General features: G+C 44.4%; 1 protein-coding gene and 1 long non-coding RNA gene across 5 annotated transcripts in view; one reads left to right on the top strand and one right to left on the bottom strand.

Annotated features, from left to right (window-relative positions):
• LOC147027577 (uncharacterized) overlaps positions 1-14466 on the bottom strand; it is a 45318-nt gene extending 30852 nt beyond the window's left edge. For 2 of the 3 annotated variants that reach the window (XR_015057117.1, XR_015057118.1), the window contains exons 1-4: positions 14226-14466; positions 5479-5594; positions 2867-2948; positions 2618-2774 (exon numbers count right to left, since the gene is read on the bottom strand). This is a non-coding gene — a long non-coding RNA (uncharacterized LOC147027577). The remainder of the gene's footprint in view (positions 1-2617; positions 2775-2866; positions 2949-5478; positions 5595-14225) is intronic. The other variant, XR_015057116.1, reaches the window with a different exon arrangement.
• Positions 1-20187, top strand: part of LOC147027575 (cadherin-13-like) — a 164863-nt gene that overhangs the window by 119454 nt on the left and 25222 nt on the right. For both annotated transcript variants that reach the window (XM_085877079.1, XM_085877080.1), the window contains 4 exons: positions 6056-6237; positions 7730-7870; positions 14820-15002; positions 15227-15477. In XM_085877079.1, coding sequence (XP_085733205.1) covers positions 6056-6237; positions 7730-7870; positions 14820-15002; positions 15227-15477 — 757 coding nt within the window. The remainder of the gene's footprint in view (positions 1-6055; positions 6238-7729; positions 7871-14819; positions 15003-15226; positions 15478-20187) is intronic.

The following is a 20187-nucleotide window of genomic DNA, read 5'->3' on the forward strand; positions in this document are numbered from 1 at the left end:
ACTCCACATGTTTCGATTTACCCGCTGATCACATCACGTGCCTTCTGGTTGAATGGTTTTTGCATTAGCTGGAACAATTGTCTGGGTGGCAGACAGACAATTGCTCTTTGCGGATTATGTGGTTTTACCCTGTGAGACATAATGATTGTGGTGATGCTCACCATAACAGTCAGGAGGTGCGTCTGTTGTTTAAACGACGAATGTGCTCATAATTGGTTTGATATTTATTGGTGTGCTGTCCTGATGAGGGCAAATAAGCCCGAAATCCAGATAGGCGGCTCCATTTGATGTTTAATTGATGTTGACCATGTGGTCTTTGTTTGACAGAGTCGCCAGGCTGAGGCCTCCAGGTTGGAGGCGACGGTTTGGTGTAAGACTTTGTCCAATCGAGATCGGGCGTGTGCTCGTCACACTCCACATTTTGATTATATATATATATATATATATATATATATATATATATATATATATATATATATATATATATATATATACATACATACATATATACAGTGCCTTCATAAAGTATTCACACCCCTCGACTTTTGCCACATTTTGTTGTGTTCCAGCCTGAATTTAAAATGGATTAAATTTAAATTATTTGTCACCGATTCACATAAAATACCCCATAATGACAGAGAAAACATGTCTTTAGAAATTTAAACAAATTAATTAAAAATGTAAATCTGAAATGTCTTTTGTCAATAAATATTCAACCCCTTTGCAATGACACTCCAAATTGAGCTCAGGTGCATCCAATTTCCTTTGATCATCCTCGAGGTATCTCCACAACGTAATTGGAGTCCACCTGTGTCCAATTCAATTGATTGAACGTGATTTGGAAAGAAACACGCCTTTCTAAATCAGGTCCCACAGTTGACAGTACATGTCAGAGCAGAAACTCCACCATGAAGTCCAAGGAACTGTATGCAGAACTCTACGATAGAAATGTAAGGGGGCATAGATCTGGGGAAAGGTATAAAATAATTTCTGGAGTGTTGAAATTTCCAAAGAGCACAATGAGCTCCATCATTAGGAAATGGAAAGAACATGGAACCACCCAGACTCTTCTTCGAGCTGGCCATCTGAGCAAACTTAGCAACTGGGCAAGAAGGACCTTGGCCAGGGAGGAGAGCAAGAACACAATGACCACTCTAACTACAGAGTTCCTTGGCTGAGATGGGAGAACCTGCCAGAAGGACAACAATCTCTGCAGCACTTGACAAATCTGGGCTTCACTGAAAATAGAAATGAAAGCCAGGAAATAAAAAGAATCAATATAAAACTACAACAAGGCTAATGGCAGGAGAAAACAAGGCCAGATCTTTCAAAACAACCCAAAAATATTCTACCGTATACTTCTCGGAAGCAGAATGTGTCATTCCCTCCTGAAAAAGGTGAACTGGAACAATTCTGGAAAGGAATTTATGAACATCGAAAAGAACACAATAAGGAGGCGGAATGAATCCAAAACCTGGAGGAGGAGAAGCAACATTTGAAAGAAATGCCATCATCTGGAAGGAAGAAATGGAGAAGTAATAACTGATGCAGAAAAGATAAGTCAACAACTTGCAAAGATGGCAAACTTCAAAAACCCTGGCCCAGATGGGATCCCGAACTTCTGGCTAAAACAATTTGATGCTCTCCACATTCACTACGCTCGAGCATTCAATTAACTTATCCAATGGGATTAGGAAATGGAAGAATGGCTCACAGAAGGTAACACCATCCTCATCCCAAAATCTGAAGAAACCCAATTAGCTCACAAACACCAGCCAATAACCTGTCCACCAACAACATTCAAACTTTTAAGAGGAATCATCACAAAAACAATGTACCACCACCGAACACAACAAGGAGGCCGAGAGGCGAACAGAAGGGATGCAAGAGAGGATGTTATGGAACAACAGACCACTTAATACTTAAGCAAGGCCATACTCAAATTGCAATACAAGAAGAACCAAATTGTTCACAGCCTGGATGGACGACCAAAAAAAAAAAAAAACCTTGTGATAGTGTCCTACAGTCATGGATGATAAAGTGCATGCAAATCTTCAAGATAAATCTCCAAATCATCAATCTGATTGAGAAAAACCATAGCTCGATGGAATACCACACTCATCCTGCAGCACTCGGAAGGAACGATCGAAATACGAGGAGTGAACATATGACGCGGGATCTTTCAAGGAGACAGCCTTTCCCCCCTCTTGTTTTGCCTGGCTCTGGATCCACGAAGCAACCTCATTCATGAGCAAGGTCACAGGTACACCCGAAGAACCAATAAAATAACGTCCAAAGAAACAAGAAAGGTGATCCACTTGACATGGATGATTTGAAACTATATGCACCAAACAACAAAAAAAATTAGCAGGACAACTGAAATTAATGAAGCAGTACTCTGACGACATTCAAATGGAATTTGGCCAAGATAAGTGTACCAAGTGCACATTTGTACAAGGTAGACAAACAAAAATGGACAATATAAAAATCGATCTGGAGACAACAACAAAGGAGCGAAGAAACTAAGCATCCTACAAATACCTTGGAGTATAAGCATACGTGGAAAAATTACATGTCCAGACCAGGAATCGATCCCAGGTCCTCTGGTGAACCGTACCAGTGCTCTGCCATCTGAGATATCTGGGTGACCCACTGGCTGAGTACGCAATTCTCCCACAAATAGAGATGCCACTCTCTTCCCCACCCACACCTCGATGCTTCCGGGACACACAATGCCAACCATTGGAGCAGCGACGGCCAATCGACCAAAGAGCCTGTCCAAGAAAGAGAAAGTTCAACAGACTACCGAATACAACTTGTATACAAGCATGAACACAATAAGCCAGAAAAGATATCTCACACTCACCTTGCAAAAAACTTCCAAAAATAGGTATGAACAGAAAATGGCACGCACCAAACCGAAACAGCAATAAATACAGCCCCAATGACTGTAAAAACGACAAAAAAGAGAGACAAGATGAAACACCAACAGATATATCGTGACAACTGAGATAAAGACAAAATAGCAGGAAAATGTTTTTGTTTTTTTTAAATGGAGCTGAACAGATTGGGGATAGAAAAAGAAGGATTACTGGAATGGCTAAGAAGTCAGCTCAATTGGAACAGAGAACGAATCATGAAATATGCCCAAAACCAAGGACAAGACATAAATGGCTTTACAAAAATGACAGGACCGAGCCAATCGGACAAGTATAGATTTTGCAAGGTACAGTCGTGGCCAAAAAAATATTGTCACCCTTGCACTTTCTTCAAATAACTCACAATTTTCTCGAAAAATCAGTTCAAATTGACAAAAGTATTTTGTCTCCTCAATTGTTCATTTCACTGTTAATATTACAGAACCTTTGTTTGTGATTCAGAACTTAATATTTCCTTTCAAATCAGAAAAGAAAAATAAATGGCATTGATAAAATTATTGACACTCAGGACTTGATATTTGGTAGCACAACCTGAGGACAAAATAACTGCAGTTAAGCACTTCCTCGAGCCATGAACGAGCTTCCTCCACCTCTCACCTGGTAGTTTGTCCCACTCTTCTTGTTCAAACTGCTCCAGTTCTCCCAGATTTGAAGGGTGCCTTCTCCCAATTACTATTTTCAGATCTCCCCACAGGTGTTCAATGGGATTTTGATCTGGACTCATTGCTGCCCACTTCAGAACAATCCAGCGTTTTGTCTTGAACCATTCCTGGGTGCTTTTTGAAGTATGTTTGGGGTCATTGTCCTGCTGCAAGACCCATGACCTTCGACGGAGATCCAGATTTCTGACAACTGGGTTGAACATTGCGCTCCAAAATGCCTCCTTGGTAATCTCCTGATTTCATGATGCCGTGCACACATTCAAGGCACCCAATGTCCCAAAGCATCATTGAACCTCCTCCACGTTCGACTTTAGGGAAGGTGTTCTTTTCTTTGAAGGCTTCATTTTGTTTCTGCAAACAAAGAGATGATGTGCTTCACCAAAAAGCTCGAACTTGGTCTCATCTGTCCACAGGACATTCTCCCAGAAGGATTTTGGATTGTTCAGGTGTATTTTGGCAAACTCCAGTCAGGCTTTCTTATGTCTCCCTCTCTCTCAGCAGTGGGGTCCTCCTGGGTCTCCTACCATAGTTGAAACTATGGGTTGAAACCCATAGTGCGAGTTGAAACTGTCGTTCCTTGTGTCTGAAGATCAGCTTGAATCTGTTTGGCAGTTGATCGAGGTGCTTTCTCCACCATTCGAACAACCCTTCGCTGCAATCTTCCATCAAGTTTTCTTTTACGGTCACGTCCAGGGAGGTTGGCTGCAGCGCCGTGGGCCTTAAACTTCCCGATAACATTGTGCACAGTGGACACAGGAACATCAAGGTCTCTGGAGATGGACTTGTAGCCTTGAGATTGTCCATGCTCAGCTACAATCTTGTGTCTGACCTCCTCAGACAATTCTCTGGTTTATTTTCTTTTCTCCATGCTCATTGCGGTCCACACAGTGACACAAAACAGCAGAATGACTCCTTTTCTCTCTTCAAACCGGTTGAATGAGGGATTTTTACATTACAGGCACCTGCTACTCACCACAGGTAAGTTCAATTCCAAAGTAAAGGAGAATCACCTGCTTGAAATCAAATTATTTCCAACAACTTCTAAAAGGTGCCAATAATATTGTTTGGGCCATTTTAGGATTTGTGTGTGGAATCTCTCTCTATCGAGTGCAGCCTGTGGCTGCTGGTTGCATCATTGGTTGGGACGCAGCTATGCCGCTGATACAGTGTCCCCCTGACCAGTACACTGGTGCTCATTTTGCCGACCTCGGAAGGATGACAGGCTGAATCAACCTCCTGGTGTATTTCAATTCAGTGGCCAACGAGGCTTGAACTCAGGACCCCATGATCCAAAGCCACCACCCCTCACCACCAAGCCAACACGAGGCTTGTGTGGAATAAGCTCAGATTTAGTCATTTTTTCAGTTTATTTTGTTTTGTTCTACTGCAAGCCAAATAAATACATCTGTGGATACCAAAAGATTTTTAAAATTTCAGCCATTTTCTGGAAGAAATGGTGCATTATTTGAAAAAAGTGCAAGGGTGCCAATACTTTTGGCCACGACAGCAGAAACAGAAAGCACGAGTTTCCGTCTATTTGGATGTAAAAAAAAAACTCATTCCAGAACAGCTGTATACAAAAAGACACAACAAGGTTTGTGGAGAAATCCATGAGCACATCTGCAGAAATTTCAACATCCCAGTTCCACAAAACTCATCGAAATATGAACCAAAAACAATCGTTGAAAACAAGGACATGATACTCATGTATGACCTGATGATTCCATTCAGCGTGAAGGTAGAAAACAAAGCACTGCGACCAAACACAGCACTCAAATACAAAAAGGAAAATAAGTCATTGTTAACTGAGGTTTCAGTACCCAGTGATTTTGGAATAAATAATGCAGAAATCAAGAAAATGACAAAAATATCAAGACCTCAAGAACGAAGTGAAAAGATCATGGAAGCTGAAGAGCAGCAAAATTGAACCAGGTGACAATTGGAACAACAGGAATGATAAAGAAGAACTGAATGGAGATCCGACAAAGCATCCCTGGGAACATTCGCACAAACGAACTCCAATTGAAAGCTGTCCGGGGCTCAGTGACGATCTTGAAAAGAGCCGTCGGAATAAAACTCTGAGAGCAGCACAACTTCACAACATAGTCCATCAATCACGATCCTTCACCGAAACGATGGGGTATATTTGTCGTCCTGGGAGGGCTCAGTTCCACATTTTGAAACTCGAATTGTGGAGATAACAATCAACGACACACACACACACACACACACACACACACACACACACACACACACACACACACACACACACACACACACACACACACACACACACACACACACACACTTAAAATTACGGTATGACGAGTTAGAGCCAGGGTTGACAAACAAATATGAGCACACATTGCAGTTGAAAAGTTGTCCTGTTTTGGTTGCTTCCTCCATCTCTCCTTTGTCCAAGGTTTTTCTCCCCTTTTTCACCCGTCTCTCCAGGAGAAGAAGTACTGCAGCTCAGCGCTTATGACATCGATGATCCAGCTTTGGGAAATGCTGAGCTACGTTACCAACTCATTCCTCCAACTGCTGCTTTTGATGTTTCACATGTGACTTTTGACATAGACCCTGTCACAGGAATCATCATCACTACGTCTAACCCCAGAATGCTGGACCGAGAGGTTTTGACTCCATCTTTTTTAGTCTCATACTGTTGACAGCATTCTTTATAATCTTGTTTTCATCGTTGTAGTGAGTAAAAGTACAACATGCACGCCAATGTGGTGCGGACGCTTGAGCTGGCACCCGAGAAGTTGTGGTTCAAACTTGAAAAAAGATGGCAGTATTAAGGATTTATTAAGTATTAAGGATTATTATTTATTATTTATTTATTAAGTTTATTAAGTATTAAGGATTTATTAAGTATTAAGGATTATTAAGGATGGCAGTATTAGGTTCAATGCTTCAGGGACTTGATACCATTTTGCTTTCAAATTGTTGGCAAAACCCAGCTGGTCATCGACATCCAACCACACCACAGGGTTGACTTAACCACAGGTTGACACCACAGGGTATTATCAGCGCATGTATCTGCAGATCGAGTCCTAAAATGCTGCCTATAAAAGGTAGAGCCCCTCAGTCCACAACCACATAATGAAATGGACAAATTAATTTTTCAGGTGAACAAGAGATACTGAATCAATGAAGTTCATACATCATCTGTAGTCATGACATTGTGGGTATATTTTGATGTAAAACATGTCCAAATTGAGAAATCTTAAAATATATATTTATATATTTTTTTAATTAAATTGATATATTAAATGAAGAATATAAATCATAACATCATTATCAATAAAGAAAGGGAAGTTTAAAACAACATCTGTCTGCAACCAATCAAAAGTCGATGACTATGTTCAAAGAAAACTCCAATAAACCACCAACATCCAAACAAATATGTAGTTATCAGAAGAAAATATGCAATTTGGGGTCTCTCTGTCTGTCTGACCGCGATACATTCGGTCGTTACTTATCAAATTTCAACAAACTTGCCAGGGGGGCGAAGCTCACATGACTGGAGGTTGTATCGACTTAACTTGCCCTCCACTCATGCTTGGTGTTGGCTTAATGCTTGGGGTGGCGGGCTTTGGATCCCAGGATCCTGAGTTCAAATCCCGCTCAGCTGTTGAATTAATACCAAGTGGGGTTGACTCTGCCTGTCATCCTTCCGAGGTTGGCAAAATGAGTGCCGGCATGCTGGTATCCTGTGTCGGAGTGGTGACCCGTCCAGAATTGTGCCCAACAGCTAAGAAAACTGCTTAAGCAGCACCAACGCTCTGCATATCGTATGGTCTCAATCTCCTCCTCCTCCTTTCATGGGGTTTTTCCAAAAGCCGCTTCCAAAAATAAAAGTCATGACAATAACATTAATGTTATTACAAAACAATATTAAAACCAATATCATCCCCCCTCTCCAAGGGTTTTTTGGACCCCTTGGATAAATGCTGTGATCACATGTAGAAATAGCTTGTCCTGGTGTTTCAAACCTTTATCTCCTGTATATATACCTGTACCCCCAAAGAGAATAATAACATGACCCTTCCTGCCGCTCCTGCAGGGAATGAGTGTACTTGTAATTCAAGCACAAACTTTCAAACCCTTTACCTTGAACAGGGATTGGAGAATCTGCAACATGAGGTTGTCGTTCGTGTGTCCGACATGGCCGGTGGAGACGCAGGATTGTTCAACACAGCAACAGTCACAGTCACCATTACGGACATCAATGACCATCCACCAGAGTTTGAACATCGTGACGTAAGTTTACACGTCGTAGCATAAGATACTGTACATCATGCAATGAACTTGTACATCCTATGCCATATACCCTTTAGTTTGGGCTCAAGTCTTTGCCCAGACAAAGCATGGACCTGAAGAGTTGGAGACGATGAATCTCTTGGAGATCGGGGAATTGGAATCACAGACAGAATGTGCATTACAAAGAAATGAGATGTTGAAATTTTTCAACGACATGTTGATAAAATTACAAAACTGTGAAATTATGAAACAACAAAAAATTTGCACACAAGTCAAAATGATGAGTGGATCATGAAGAAGATGGAGGTTCTGAGTCCATGCAGGCACAAACATCAGGGGGATGTGATTACATCACAATAGAGTGAGATGACATCAGATTTTTCATGGAGAATTTGAGGGGGTATCGCCCTCCCTCAGAACAAGTGCATCTCTGCATGACAACACAGTTGAGCCCCTGAGGAAGGTTGGCACGATGAGCCCGAGACGTATGCACACTTACGAGTCGTGAAGCTGGCTGACTCACTGACAGACACACACACACACACACACACACACACACACACACACACACACACACACACACATTTTGTTGGGGAGAGTGCCATCATTTCCAGGGAGCGGGACTCTGGGTACCAATAACATCACAACAATGGTACTGTCTTCCTCCTCAATGGTGTTGGCATGGATGCCAACCCTCTATATTTATAGGTTTGAATCTCAACATAATTATCAACCGTCACCCTGGTGTTTCACATTCAAGGTGATACATCAATATGTGCGGTCTATCAGAAGGGCATGAAAGCCATAGGACTGGTCTACAAGCACTGATCATTGCAGATGTTAATTAGATCCCATTATGTCTTTCCTGAAGATGAGGCAAATTATTTCTCAGGGCACCTTGAACAAATGCCAAATTCCTGCCACCTTCATTCAAACGTTGGCATCAAAGTCAGAGTAGTAGAAGTGCCCTTCAGAAGCAAAGGTGGGGGGGGGGGGGTGGGATCATACATCCAGGATTGAGTTGAATGCACCAAAGTAATCTTTCAAGGTCACTCCACATTTGGTGTTGATGGAAGTTTTCAACAACATTTTTAAAGCCGACTGATCATCTTTGTTCACTGGAAGTTGAATTCTAAATGGGAACCTGAACTTTGAAACCACTTTTCACCAAACCTTAACTGTGTTGAATTGCCTAGTTTACTTCCCAGTGTGGCTTAGTGAAACAAAATAATGCTACTTAACTTATCCAAATACAGTGTCTTCAGAAAGTATTCACACCCCTTGACTTTCTCACATTTTGTTGTTACAGCCTAAACTGGATTAAATTTAAAATTTTTGTCACCAATCTACACGAAATACCCCATGACGACAAAGTGAAAACATGTTTTTCGAAATTTTTACAAATTCATTAATAATTTAATGAAAAGCTGAAATGTCTTTCATCAATAAGTATTCAACCCCTTTGCTCTGATGCTCCAAAATTAAGCTCAGATATTTTCAATTTCCTTTGCTCATTCTTGAGACGTCTCCACAACTTGATTGGAGTCCATCTGTGGCCAATTCAATTGAATGAATACGATTTAGAAAGAAACACACTTTCTATGTGTTTGTTGACACAGTTGTTGACACAGTTGTTGACAAAGGCATCACAGTTGACAGTGCATGTCAAAGCAGAAGCTCCACCATGAAGTCCAAGGAAGTGTCCGTAGAACTCCGAGATAGAATTGTGAGGAGGTATAGATCTGGAGAAGGGTATAAAACAATTTCTAGAAAAAATCCAAAACGAAAGGGAATATAGCATGAAAGTTCCCAAGAGCATGGTGAGCTACATCATTCAGAAATGGAGAGAATATGGAACTACCCAATCTCTTCCTCGAGCTGGCTCTCTGACCCAACTGAGTAACCAGGCAAGAAGGACCTTAGTAAGTGAGGTGACCAAGAACCCAATGACTACTCTGACAGAATGACAGAGTTCCTTGGCTGAGACTGGAGAACCTGCCAGAAGGACAACAATCTCTGCAGCCCTTCACAAATCTAGGCTTTATGGGAGAGTGGCCAAACAGAAGGTACTCCTGAGAAAAAGGCACATGATAGTACGCCTGGAGTTTGCAAAAAAGCACGTGAAAGACTCTGAGAGCATGAGGCAAAAGATTCTGTGGTCTGATGAGATGAAAGTCTGATGAGATGAAATTCTGATGAGACGACAGCCTCAATGCAAAGCACTATGTCTGACAAACTGAGCACAGCTCATTACCCATCTAACAGCATCCCCACCATGAAGCATGGTGGTGGCAGCATCATGCTATGGGGATGCTTTTCAGTGGCAGGTACTTGGAGACTTGTAAGGATAGGGGAACAATGAATGGAGCTAAATACCGGAAAATCCTTCAGGAGAACCTGCTTCAGAGTGCAAAAGGCATGACACTGTGGGGAAGAGTTACGTTCCAACAGGACAATGACCCTAAGCATACAGCCAAAGCAGCACTGGAACGGCTTCAGAACAAGACCGTGAAAGTCCTTGAGTGGCCCAGGCAAAGCCCAGACCTGAATCCCATTGATGATCTGTGGAAAGACTTGAAGATTGCTGTTCACTGATGCTCCCCAACCAACTTGACAGAGCTTGAGTAAATCTGTTAGGGAGAATGGGAGAAAATCCCCAAATCCAGATGTGAAAAGCTGAAACAGACAAATCCAAGAAGACTCGAAGCTGTAAAATCACTGCCAAAGGCTCTTCTACAAAGTATTGACTCAGGGGGTTCAATACTTATTGACGCAAGCTGTTTCAGCTTTTCATTTTTAATTGATTTGTAAAAATTTCGAAAAACATGTTTTCACTGTCATTATGGGGTATTTTGTGAAGATCAGTGACAAAAAAAAAAAAAAAATTTAATCAATTTTAAATTCAGACTGAAATAACACAATGTGACAAAAGTCAAGGGGTGTGAATACTTTCTCGAGGCACCGTGCTTTGTAAATCAGCTGTGAACAACATGAATGAACAGGGTTAGAAAGGGCATGTGGATGTTCACACTGAGGCAGTGGGTGGACAAGAGGTTGGAGGTGCAAGGTGAAAAGGCATTAGGATTGGTGAGTCTTGAGAAGGCCGATGACACCGTCCCAAGAGAAATGGTGATCGTGACCCTGAGATGGATGAGAGTGCTGGAAGAAGTTAGATTGTTTGGAAGGGACGTACAAGGGAACAAAGGGAATAGTCTCAGTTGGTCCTCGGACGTAAGAGATCAGAGTGGACATCGGGTTGAGGCAGAGAAGCTCTCTCAGCCCTCTCAAGGTTATCATGGTGATGGAGCTGGTAAGCAAGAAGGTAAAAACGAGGAAGATGTTGCACATGGCCGATCTAGCTGTTGTGGCGGAAAGTACACGGGTGATGCAGGAAGTACTGGGGGAGTGGAAGGAGTCGTTCAGGAAACATGGTTGAAGATGAATATGCAGAAGACCGAGGTGACGTGGGTCGGGCTGCAGATAAAGGAAACCAATACCAGGTGAAAGGGGAAGGAGATCAGGCAGGGAAATCGGTGTATCTGTGAGAACAGTGACCAGGGATGGCAGTTTTGATGCAGAGCTGTGGAGGAGGACACAGGAGGGGGCAAATGCATGGAGGAGGGTGAAAGGATTGATGGCAGACAGACAAATATCAGGGAAACAGAAAGGGAATGTTCTTGTGTGTCGTGTAATGCCAGCTCACCTTTATGGTCTGGAGACAGTGGCACTGACAGAGATACAACAGAGGTTGCGGGTCTGCGAGAAGAACTGGGTCAGGAAGCTTGCAGGAGTGAAGAGGGTGGATAGATGGAGGAAGGATGAACCGAGGGAAGATTATTGTGCAGATGAGCTTGATGGAGAGATTGGCAAATAGCTGGCTGAAATGGGTTGAACACTTTGCGCAGATGGGGGAAGAGAGAGAGAGAGCGGATACGTTGAGGGAGCGAAGTTGGAGGAAAAGAGGTGTATGACAGCTGAGATGGGAAGATTGTGTGAGGAGGGATATCAATAAGGTGGTGGTGGTTGGAAAGTGGAGAGAGTTGTCTGAGGACAGAGGGATGTGGAGGAGTATCGTGGTCAAGGCAGGGCAGAAGCTCGTTGCGTTGTCATTGTTTCAATTTTTCTTTTAATCCAGACATTAACAGGAGATCCGAGTTTTTGGGAGGTTTGGAGCCAACAAGAATAATAATGTCTGTGACAGAGACAATCTATATTGTTACGGATTTCGGAGACCCCGGGGACACACATCTAACACAGAAGGGTTCCCTCGTGTAGTTACATCTGCAGCAATTTTGTTTTGCTAAATTACCACTCACCCTCGTATTGGTCGGAGGGAAAGATGCATTGTGAATGTCGTTAGAACAATCCCCATTGTTCTCTTCATCATTCTCCAACTCCATACTCAAAACACATTCCCAATCATGTTGTCTCAAACATTTATCATCAAACTCCATTCTCAAGCACTTCAAAATACTTTTCAGACTCAAACCACGCATGACATTCACTTCACAACCCACACCACAAATATTTGTTCCAATATAGATACGTTTGTTTCAGCAGCACTTCAATCGCAGCAGAAGCGGCACGGTTGGGCATTCACGTGAACGTCGGACGCATTGTCCGGCATTTCTGCTCGCCCTGTCCTTTCCATGCCACAAAGCCACCAGCGGCCCTGCCCACAGCCAATCGCAATGACTGGATTGCAGCACACCAGCCAATCAGAGAGGCTGGCTCATGGAAAGTGGACGTGAGAGGAAACAGGCACATGGGCGATAAGATGCCTGGCAGAGCGGTTCAGAATCGGTTAAGTTCGTGTGAGAACTAGGCTCCAAAGTTCTCCGAGAGAGTTCAGTTCTGGAGAGCTCAGCGGAGAAGTTCGCAAAAGCAGTCCTTCAAAGCTTGGAGGTCGATGGGAGATCGAGCGGAGGTGGTGATTGAGTGGTGCCAGACCAAGCACTGAGAACGAAACAGAACGGGCGCGGAGATGCAGGCTGCCAGGTGTAGTTACCACCACCTCACTGACTTTGTTAAAACCAACCACAAACTCTCGAGCGTCAAGACAATCAACAGATTCTCCACAGAGTTAACCCCTCTCCCTACATGTCTTGCACTCAAATCTTACATCTTTGCCCCTTCGAGCGTACACACCTCAGTGACTGGACCTGGTTTTGCAGAGTGTCAACCGTGTCCACAACAGGTCTTTTCAGAACTTGCACAACACGCAACCGCACATCTCACCCTGTTCACCACCACGTGAGCCGTACGGCTCACGAACTGGTGAAGCCGGGGTCGACAATATATATGGTACATACTTCGCTCCTCTGTCGATCAACCTTTCTTCTCTCCTTCTTCCGGAATGCGTGAGGTGCCTGTGTGTATAAAAATTTGTGATAAGATGACTTGGGCCTAAGTCACATTTGCTCGACAGCGAGGATACGGCGGCCGTACGCCCTCTGAATTGACAGAAACGTGCGGCGGCCGCAGAGTTTCTGCGGTGGCCTCAGGGTGGCCCTACGCCGTTTGGCTATCTTTTACAGGCCGTAGGGTTCGCCATGGAATTATAACGCGGAGTTTTAACTTTTTTTCATTTCTACGTTCGCCGAAGCAATTCGACAAGCCGAAAAAAAAAACTGGTAAAAAAAAAAAAATTAACCCATTCGTTACCGTCCGTCTGGCCGCACGTTGGCCTTAGGGCCCCCCTGCGGTCGCCTTGCAGTCCCCCTGCGGTCGCCTTGCGGGCACCTTGAGGATACCTTGCATCTGCCTTGAAAATTCTATGGCCGCCGCAGCGCCCCCTAAAGGTCACCGTGCGACATCAAATCAAAGACCGTACGGCAACCCCACATTTTCGGTCTCCACAATTTCTAAATATGCCGTGCGGCTCCCTGAAAAATAAAAACAGATGTGACTGCTACACTGTGTGACCGTGGAAATACTGCGGCCGCCTTATAATTGCTAGTGGCCGTAGATTTTGGAGACCCCACGGCCACCGTGGCAAATGTGACTTAGGCCTGAATAAGAGGGCTTATGTGCTTGGGGGTAAGATATTTTCTGTTGTGACACTTTTTGCCTTGTATAATGTATACGCCTGCCTTCACTAATTCCTTGATAAATTGCTTTCCAAACTGCCTGATGATCTCTTTCCATTGGTTAGAGTTAGACAATAATAGTGTGTGAAGGTGACAGGGAGTTCTGCCCCACAATTTTGTGAAAGTCAGAGATTAGCCGACCTCCCACTTATGGTAGTTCTTGGCTGTTCTTGATCGATAGTAGTGGGACGTTAAGAAGCACGGTTCTTATCTGGGGTGATCAATTTACCGGGAAGGTAAAGTGGGATTTGGACATTGGACCCTACCTAAATTCAGCGTTTCAGACCACGGCTATGGTTGCTTTGCAAGTCGTCATCAGAGTTATCTGCGGCTCATCAGCTTCAGGATCACCAGCTGGGAAGTGCGTCCGAGAAACTCCCCTCGTGACTATTCACAGGTTGAAAAAACTTTGGCCGGAATTCCTGGAAAAAAAAAAACAAAGAAGACGATTATAGACATTGGTAATTATGCAGGTTTGTATTTCTTCACATTAAATAACAGACACACTCCCCCCCCCCCACCCCATACTTTTGGACCTCAAAAGTCTTTGGTTGATTTACATAATCTCCATCTAGCGTATTGGACTTGAACACAGTGAAATGGAGGAATGCTTTCCAGTATGAGCTGGGGCTCCCACATCCTATTGTGCAATCCCAGATGCTTATCGACATAGGCTGAAGCTTTTGGCATAATCGACTTTTCCAAAAGAGGCCGAAGCAACGGCCTGTTCTGAATAGGCCACAAAAGTCAAAATGGAGACCAATTCAACAACACATTATGATCATGTTTTTCTAACGATTCGTCTTTCTTTATAACACCAAATCAATCTCTCCTTTCCTCGTCCACCCTGTCTGTCACAGTACGAGTTGAGTATTCCCGAGGGTAACCTTGGCCCAGTGCTCAACCTGTCCATATCAGATGGAGATGAAGTTGGAGGGGAAAACTGGTTGGCTGTTGTCAAAGTCCTGAAAGGTGACCCAGGATCAAACTTCGAAGTGATCACAGATCCGACAACCAACCAGGCTACAGTATTTGTTGTAAAGGTAGCGTATTGTTCTGTTCTACTGTGGGTGCCTTTATACAAATCTTGATTTGTACCCTCCTTGCTCCCATCCCCCCTTTACTTCTAAAGGACGACCATTATACCCATTCGCTTGATATTTTTCCCCTCCCTCTGCCCTCCCCCCACCCCCAAGTTTCATTTTATTCCAATGCCAACCTACCTTCCTCAGTTATTAATTCCATATTTGTTGCTTTCTTCCTGAAGCCCCTAGATTACGAAACAAATCCTGCCTTTCAACTTCTCATCAGGGCAGACAACCCAGAGCCAGTAATCCCCGAAGCCAGTGGGTCTCAACGATCTTCCGCCATTCTGTCCATCCAAGTTTTAGATATAAACGAGGAACCAGTCGTAATTCCATTCCACACTGTGCTGTCCAAGCCTGAGGGTCTACCAGCTGGAGATCGACTGCTCTCCCTTAATGCCACCGATCCAGATTCTGGTGATCAAATGGTCAGGTGAGAATTTTCAGGTGCATTGAGGTTCAATGATCTTCTGCCCCCCCCCTCCCTCCCCCGCACCCACACTTCCCCATAATACAAAATAAAATGCTGTGGTTTTTCACTTGTCAAGGCAGCAAAGCGGGCAATCTGAAATTAATCTTTTAACATTTAAAAATACTAGTACATCATGCCCGTTGCAAATTTGAACAGATTACAGGAAAACTGGCTGGTTTACAATTCTGAAGTTAAAAGGCCATATTGCTACATATGGAATTGGGTGGGGTGAGGGGAGGGGATTGGACTGGTACGGGGTTGAAGGAAGAGCATAACATCAAATGGAGTTTGTTCAATTTCTACTAAACAAGAGCAGATATCTATAACCAATAAATGTCAAGTGTGTGATCGTCTGTCTGTCAGTCTCCTCCAGAATTCCAAAACCATGAAACCAACCAACTCCAAACTTAACATGCATACTAAGGAACCTCCAAGGGAGTGGGTGAATGAAAATTGGGTGTTTGGGTTACTTTAAACACCCCTTTTGAAGATTATAATTTACGGCCTTATTTAATTATCCTTGATCAAGGTGTCAGCCTTGGTCAGCCTCTGTCAGCTTGCTACGGTCTGAATTCGCCATTTTGTTTGGCCTGCTCAACGATGCCTCGACTTGGAACAGGCCGCAATGGTTTCTTAATGATAAAGCACTCAATTTGTTTTTCACTTTCCTCACTCACATCTTTGAATATCTCATCCTCAAAACCACGCATTGCGAGATACGTCACAATGCTTATAAACACCTGGGGACGCCAGTGTTCATGGCTTTATTTAATTTAAGGAAATGCAATAACCTCGAGAATCTTCAAAGCTGAGTTTAATTTCAAAATTTAAACTTCTTAATTGACCTCAGCAGCAGCTCCGACTACGAAAAATAAAAAAAAACAAAAGGTGTTCATTTGTGCAATTCGGGCATTGCTTGACATTCCGGGCATCTCCGGGGGATGTTGGTTGCAACCGATTGTTAATCGCTTGCCATGCCAGTGCGGTCATATTACATAAACATCATCTGGAGTTGATGATCTGGTTAAGGCAGGAATTTCGAATTTGTTCATGGTACCGGCGACAGCTCGCCTACTCTTCACGAAGGACACCGTGAGACCTTTAACGTCCACAAACGAATGCTGGCAGATGGCATACCCATTTAATGTCCGTCCAAGGGACAGCACACATATTGATGAATCACCCTGGCTGTGAGAAACTGGGATTATAGTTTATAGCTGGGTCTGGATTCAAACACAGGCTATAATTTGTTTTTTTAATCCTTGTCCCTTGCAACAGAAGCGTACATCAACAATAGCCTATCTGCACTGACATTTTGTTTGTTTGTTTTAAATATAAACTGTCGAGGCTCCTATATGAGCCAACACACAGAACGTACAGCAAGGGGAGCAGGAGACAAGAGGGGCAGGAGAGGGAAGTACAAAACAGTGTGGAACAGAAACACGAGATATGTGGAAGGGAGGGGGAGGGGTGAGGTACACAGGGTAAACAAGATGGACAATACAGGAATTTCAGGTCCTGAAACGACAGGGACTTTCAGGAAGGGAAGCAGGGAATTTGAAGGAGGTGGGTTTGGGGTGGATTAACGGGGGTAGAAAAGATCATGTTTTGGATGGGGGAAGATAAGATATGGTGGTGAACAGCTGTTTTGAGGACCTGGAGGGAAGAGTGGAATTAAAGAGAGTGTGTGTTTGTTCCAAAGGTTGTAAAAAAGAGGAATGAAAGAATGAAGGTGAGCAGTGATTATTGATTTTGGTGGTTTTACCAGAAGGGGATTGCTGGCGGACCTTGAGCGCCTTGCGGAAATATGTGTGGTGGGGTGGGGGGGGGAATTGGAGACAGAGCAGGGGGTGAGGCCAGAGAGGAGATGGTAGAAGAGAGAAAGACCACCGACCTGCCTGCAGTGAGAGAGTGAGAGACCCAAAGACTCAGCCTCATCGCGGGAGATACCAATGATCATAAATGCTTTGGTTTCAACAGCGTGAAGCTGAGAAAGGTGAGAGGTGGGCGCACCAGCCAAGAGGGGGGAGCAGTACTCCATCAGGCTGCAAATGAAAGCTTTGTATGTGGTCAGGAGCTCCGGTGTGCCAAGGAAGGACTTTGCACAACGGAGGATGCCCAGTCTGCAACTGGCTTTGGAGGCCAGGTTGGAGATGTGGCTTTCCCAGGAAAGATCATGGCAGATAGTGAGACCCAGAAGCTTGAATGAAAGGACTTCTTCAAGAGGATTGTTGAGAAAGTAGATATGGGCGGGGGGGGGGGCGATGGGTGGGTGTTCCAGATGGTCCTTTGGAAGAGAAATAGTGAGACTGTGATATTTGTCAGGATTGAAAGATGTGTTGCACATATTGGACCAGCTTGTGATTGCATCCAGATCTGCAGAGAGTGAAGAGGCTGCTAATTGCCAATCTGAGGGATGACAGTTGGTTCGGTAGAGAGAGGAGTCATCAGCAAAGAGATAAAGAGGATTTTCCAGAGAGTCGGAGAGATCATTGATGAAAACCAGAAAAAGAAGAGGGCCCAGAACACTGCCTTGAGGAACTCCAGCCTGGACAGGAAAAGGGGATGAGACAATTCCATTCAAGGCCAGATGTTGGCTGCGACAGGAGATGAAGTCTGCAAGCCATGAGTGGAGATTGCCTTGGATACCACAAGAAGAGAGTTAAGTGAGCAGGGCAGGGTGCGAGACCGTATTGAAAGCAAGCGATAAAGCAAGCGAGGAAGACGGCTCTCATCTCTTATCTGGCATTGAGGATCTCCATCCATTGTTGGCAAAGCAGGAGTAGCATATCCAGGGTAGAGTGACCTGGTCTGAATCCAAATTTATGATCAGAAATCAAGCCATTGGAGAAGAGGAAGGATTTAATGTCTGAAGCGATGATGGATTCCATAACCATGCTGATGATTGGGAGAAGGCTGATTGGTCTGTAGTTACAGGGATCTGTTTTTGCACCTTTTTTATGCAGGGCAGTGATGTTAGCAGATTTCCAAGCAGATGGCAGATGACCTTGGGCAAATGAGAGGGTGAATAGAACAGAGAGAGGGTGAGCAAGAGCAGAAGAGCAGGCTTTGAGGACACGTGGGCTGATGCCGTCTGGACCGGTTGCAGAATCTGACTCGAGGTTTGAAAGCAAGCTCTCCACCTTGTCAGGAGAAAAGGATACAGAGTCCAGGGACAGTTGGGTGCAACTGGGTAAAGTGGGTAGAGAAAGTGATTGGTTTAGGACACAAGATTTAGCTGCAAACACCGAGTTTAGACATTCAGCTTTATCACGTGTGGAATCAGCAGTGCGGCCATTTGAGGTAAGGGAGGGGATGGAGGGGGAACATACACCAGAAACAGATTTGATTAAACGCCACCAGGATTTTGAGGAGGGAGAGAGGTTTGAGAGTTCAGACTTGAGATGAGAAAGATGTTGTTTTCTGGCTCTCCTGAGGGGAGATACACACTTGTTCCGAGCTTTGTGGAAAGAACTGAGATTGCCCTCAGTTGGGTTTGCTTTCCATGAGGCAAAGGCAAGTTGTTTCAGGACAACTGCCTCGCCACAAGCTTCAGTAAACCAAGGGCGGGAGGAAGGGTAAGACAACTGAACACGAGAGGGGATAAATCTGTGCATGAGGGAGAGCAAGTTTCTTTGAAAGAATTCCCAGGATGAGTTGATGTTTGAGAAAGTAGTGATAGGAGACCAGTCTGTAAGTTTGATGGCTGCTCGGAGACCCTGCCAGTCAGCTTGAGTGAAATGCCAGACTCGACGGCGGTGAGGTGGTTCTCTGATCACAGCCAGAGAGATGTCCACTTTGACAAGGACGTGGTCAGAAGAACCAATTGGAGCGAAGGAAGAGCAGCAGATATTGTCAGGGAAATTTGTCAAAATCAGATCCAGAAGAGATGGAGTACCATTGGTTGAGATCCGGGTCGGGAAGTTGACCGATTGAGTCAGTCCCAATGAGTCGCAGAAAGCTTTTGCTGATGTCCCATGGCAGGTGAGAGAGGTACCCACACCTAGCCAACTGGCGTGATGACAATTGATGTCACCACATAAGAGGAAGAGAGAGTTTGGATGAGAACATAGAAGATGGTCCATGTTTTCGGATAGTGAGGTGTAGATGGAGTCATCACTGTTCGGTGGACGGTACAGTACACATATAAACATGAGGTGGGAGTGGAGGGGAAGCCGAAGCCAGAGGTATTCCTGGGGGTGTGGGGGAGTAAGAGCAGTGCATGGAGAGTGAGGAATAGAGTTTTTGATTAAGAGAGCAACACCTCCACCAGGACGAGGCTCAGGTCTGTCATACCGTAAGAGGGAGTAGCCAGGGAGAGATACTTGGGAGTCAGACACGTCTTGGGAGAGGAAAGTTTCTGTTAGGCAGATAATGTCTGGTTTGTCAGTGGCAACCTGTATGGAAAGATCTGAAAGGTTTGAGCGAAGGCCCCGGATATTTGAGGTCCACACTTTTAATGAAGAGGAGGGGGAGGAGGCTTTGGGTGCAGGAGGTGGAGGGGGAGGGGGAGGGTAGGACAAGGGACGAGGGGCAGGTAAGGAGGGTTGCTGAAGGAGTGTGGGGTATTGCAGAACAGCGAGGGGAGGGGGCCGAATGAGGAGGAGAAAAGGCTCTGTGGTGCTGGGGGAGAGGGGGGACAAGAGACAAGGAAGAAGGCAGTTGAGGATT

The sequence above is a fragment of the Eptatretus burgeri genome, chromosome 4 (assembly GCF_056783735.1).
Source record: "Eptatretus burgeri isolate ZD-2024b chromosome 4, Ebu_testis_v1, whole genome shotgun sequence".
Taxonomy (NCBI): Eukaryota; Metazoa; Chordata; class Myxini; order Myxiniformes; family Myxinidae; genus Eptatretus; species Eptatretus burgeri.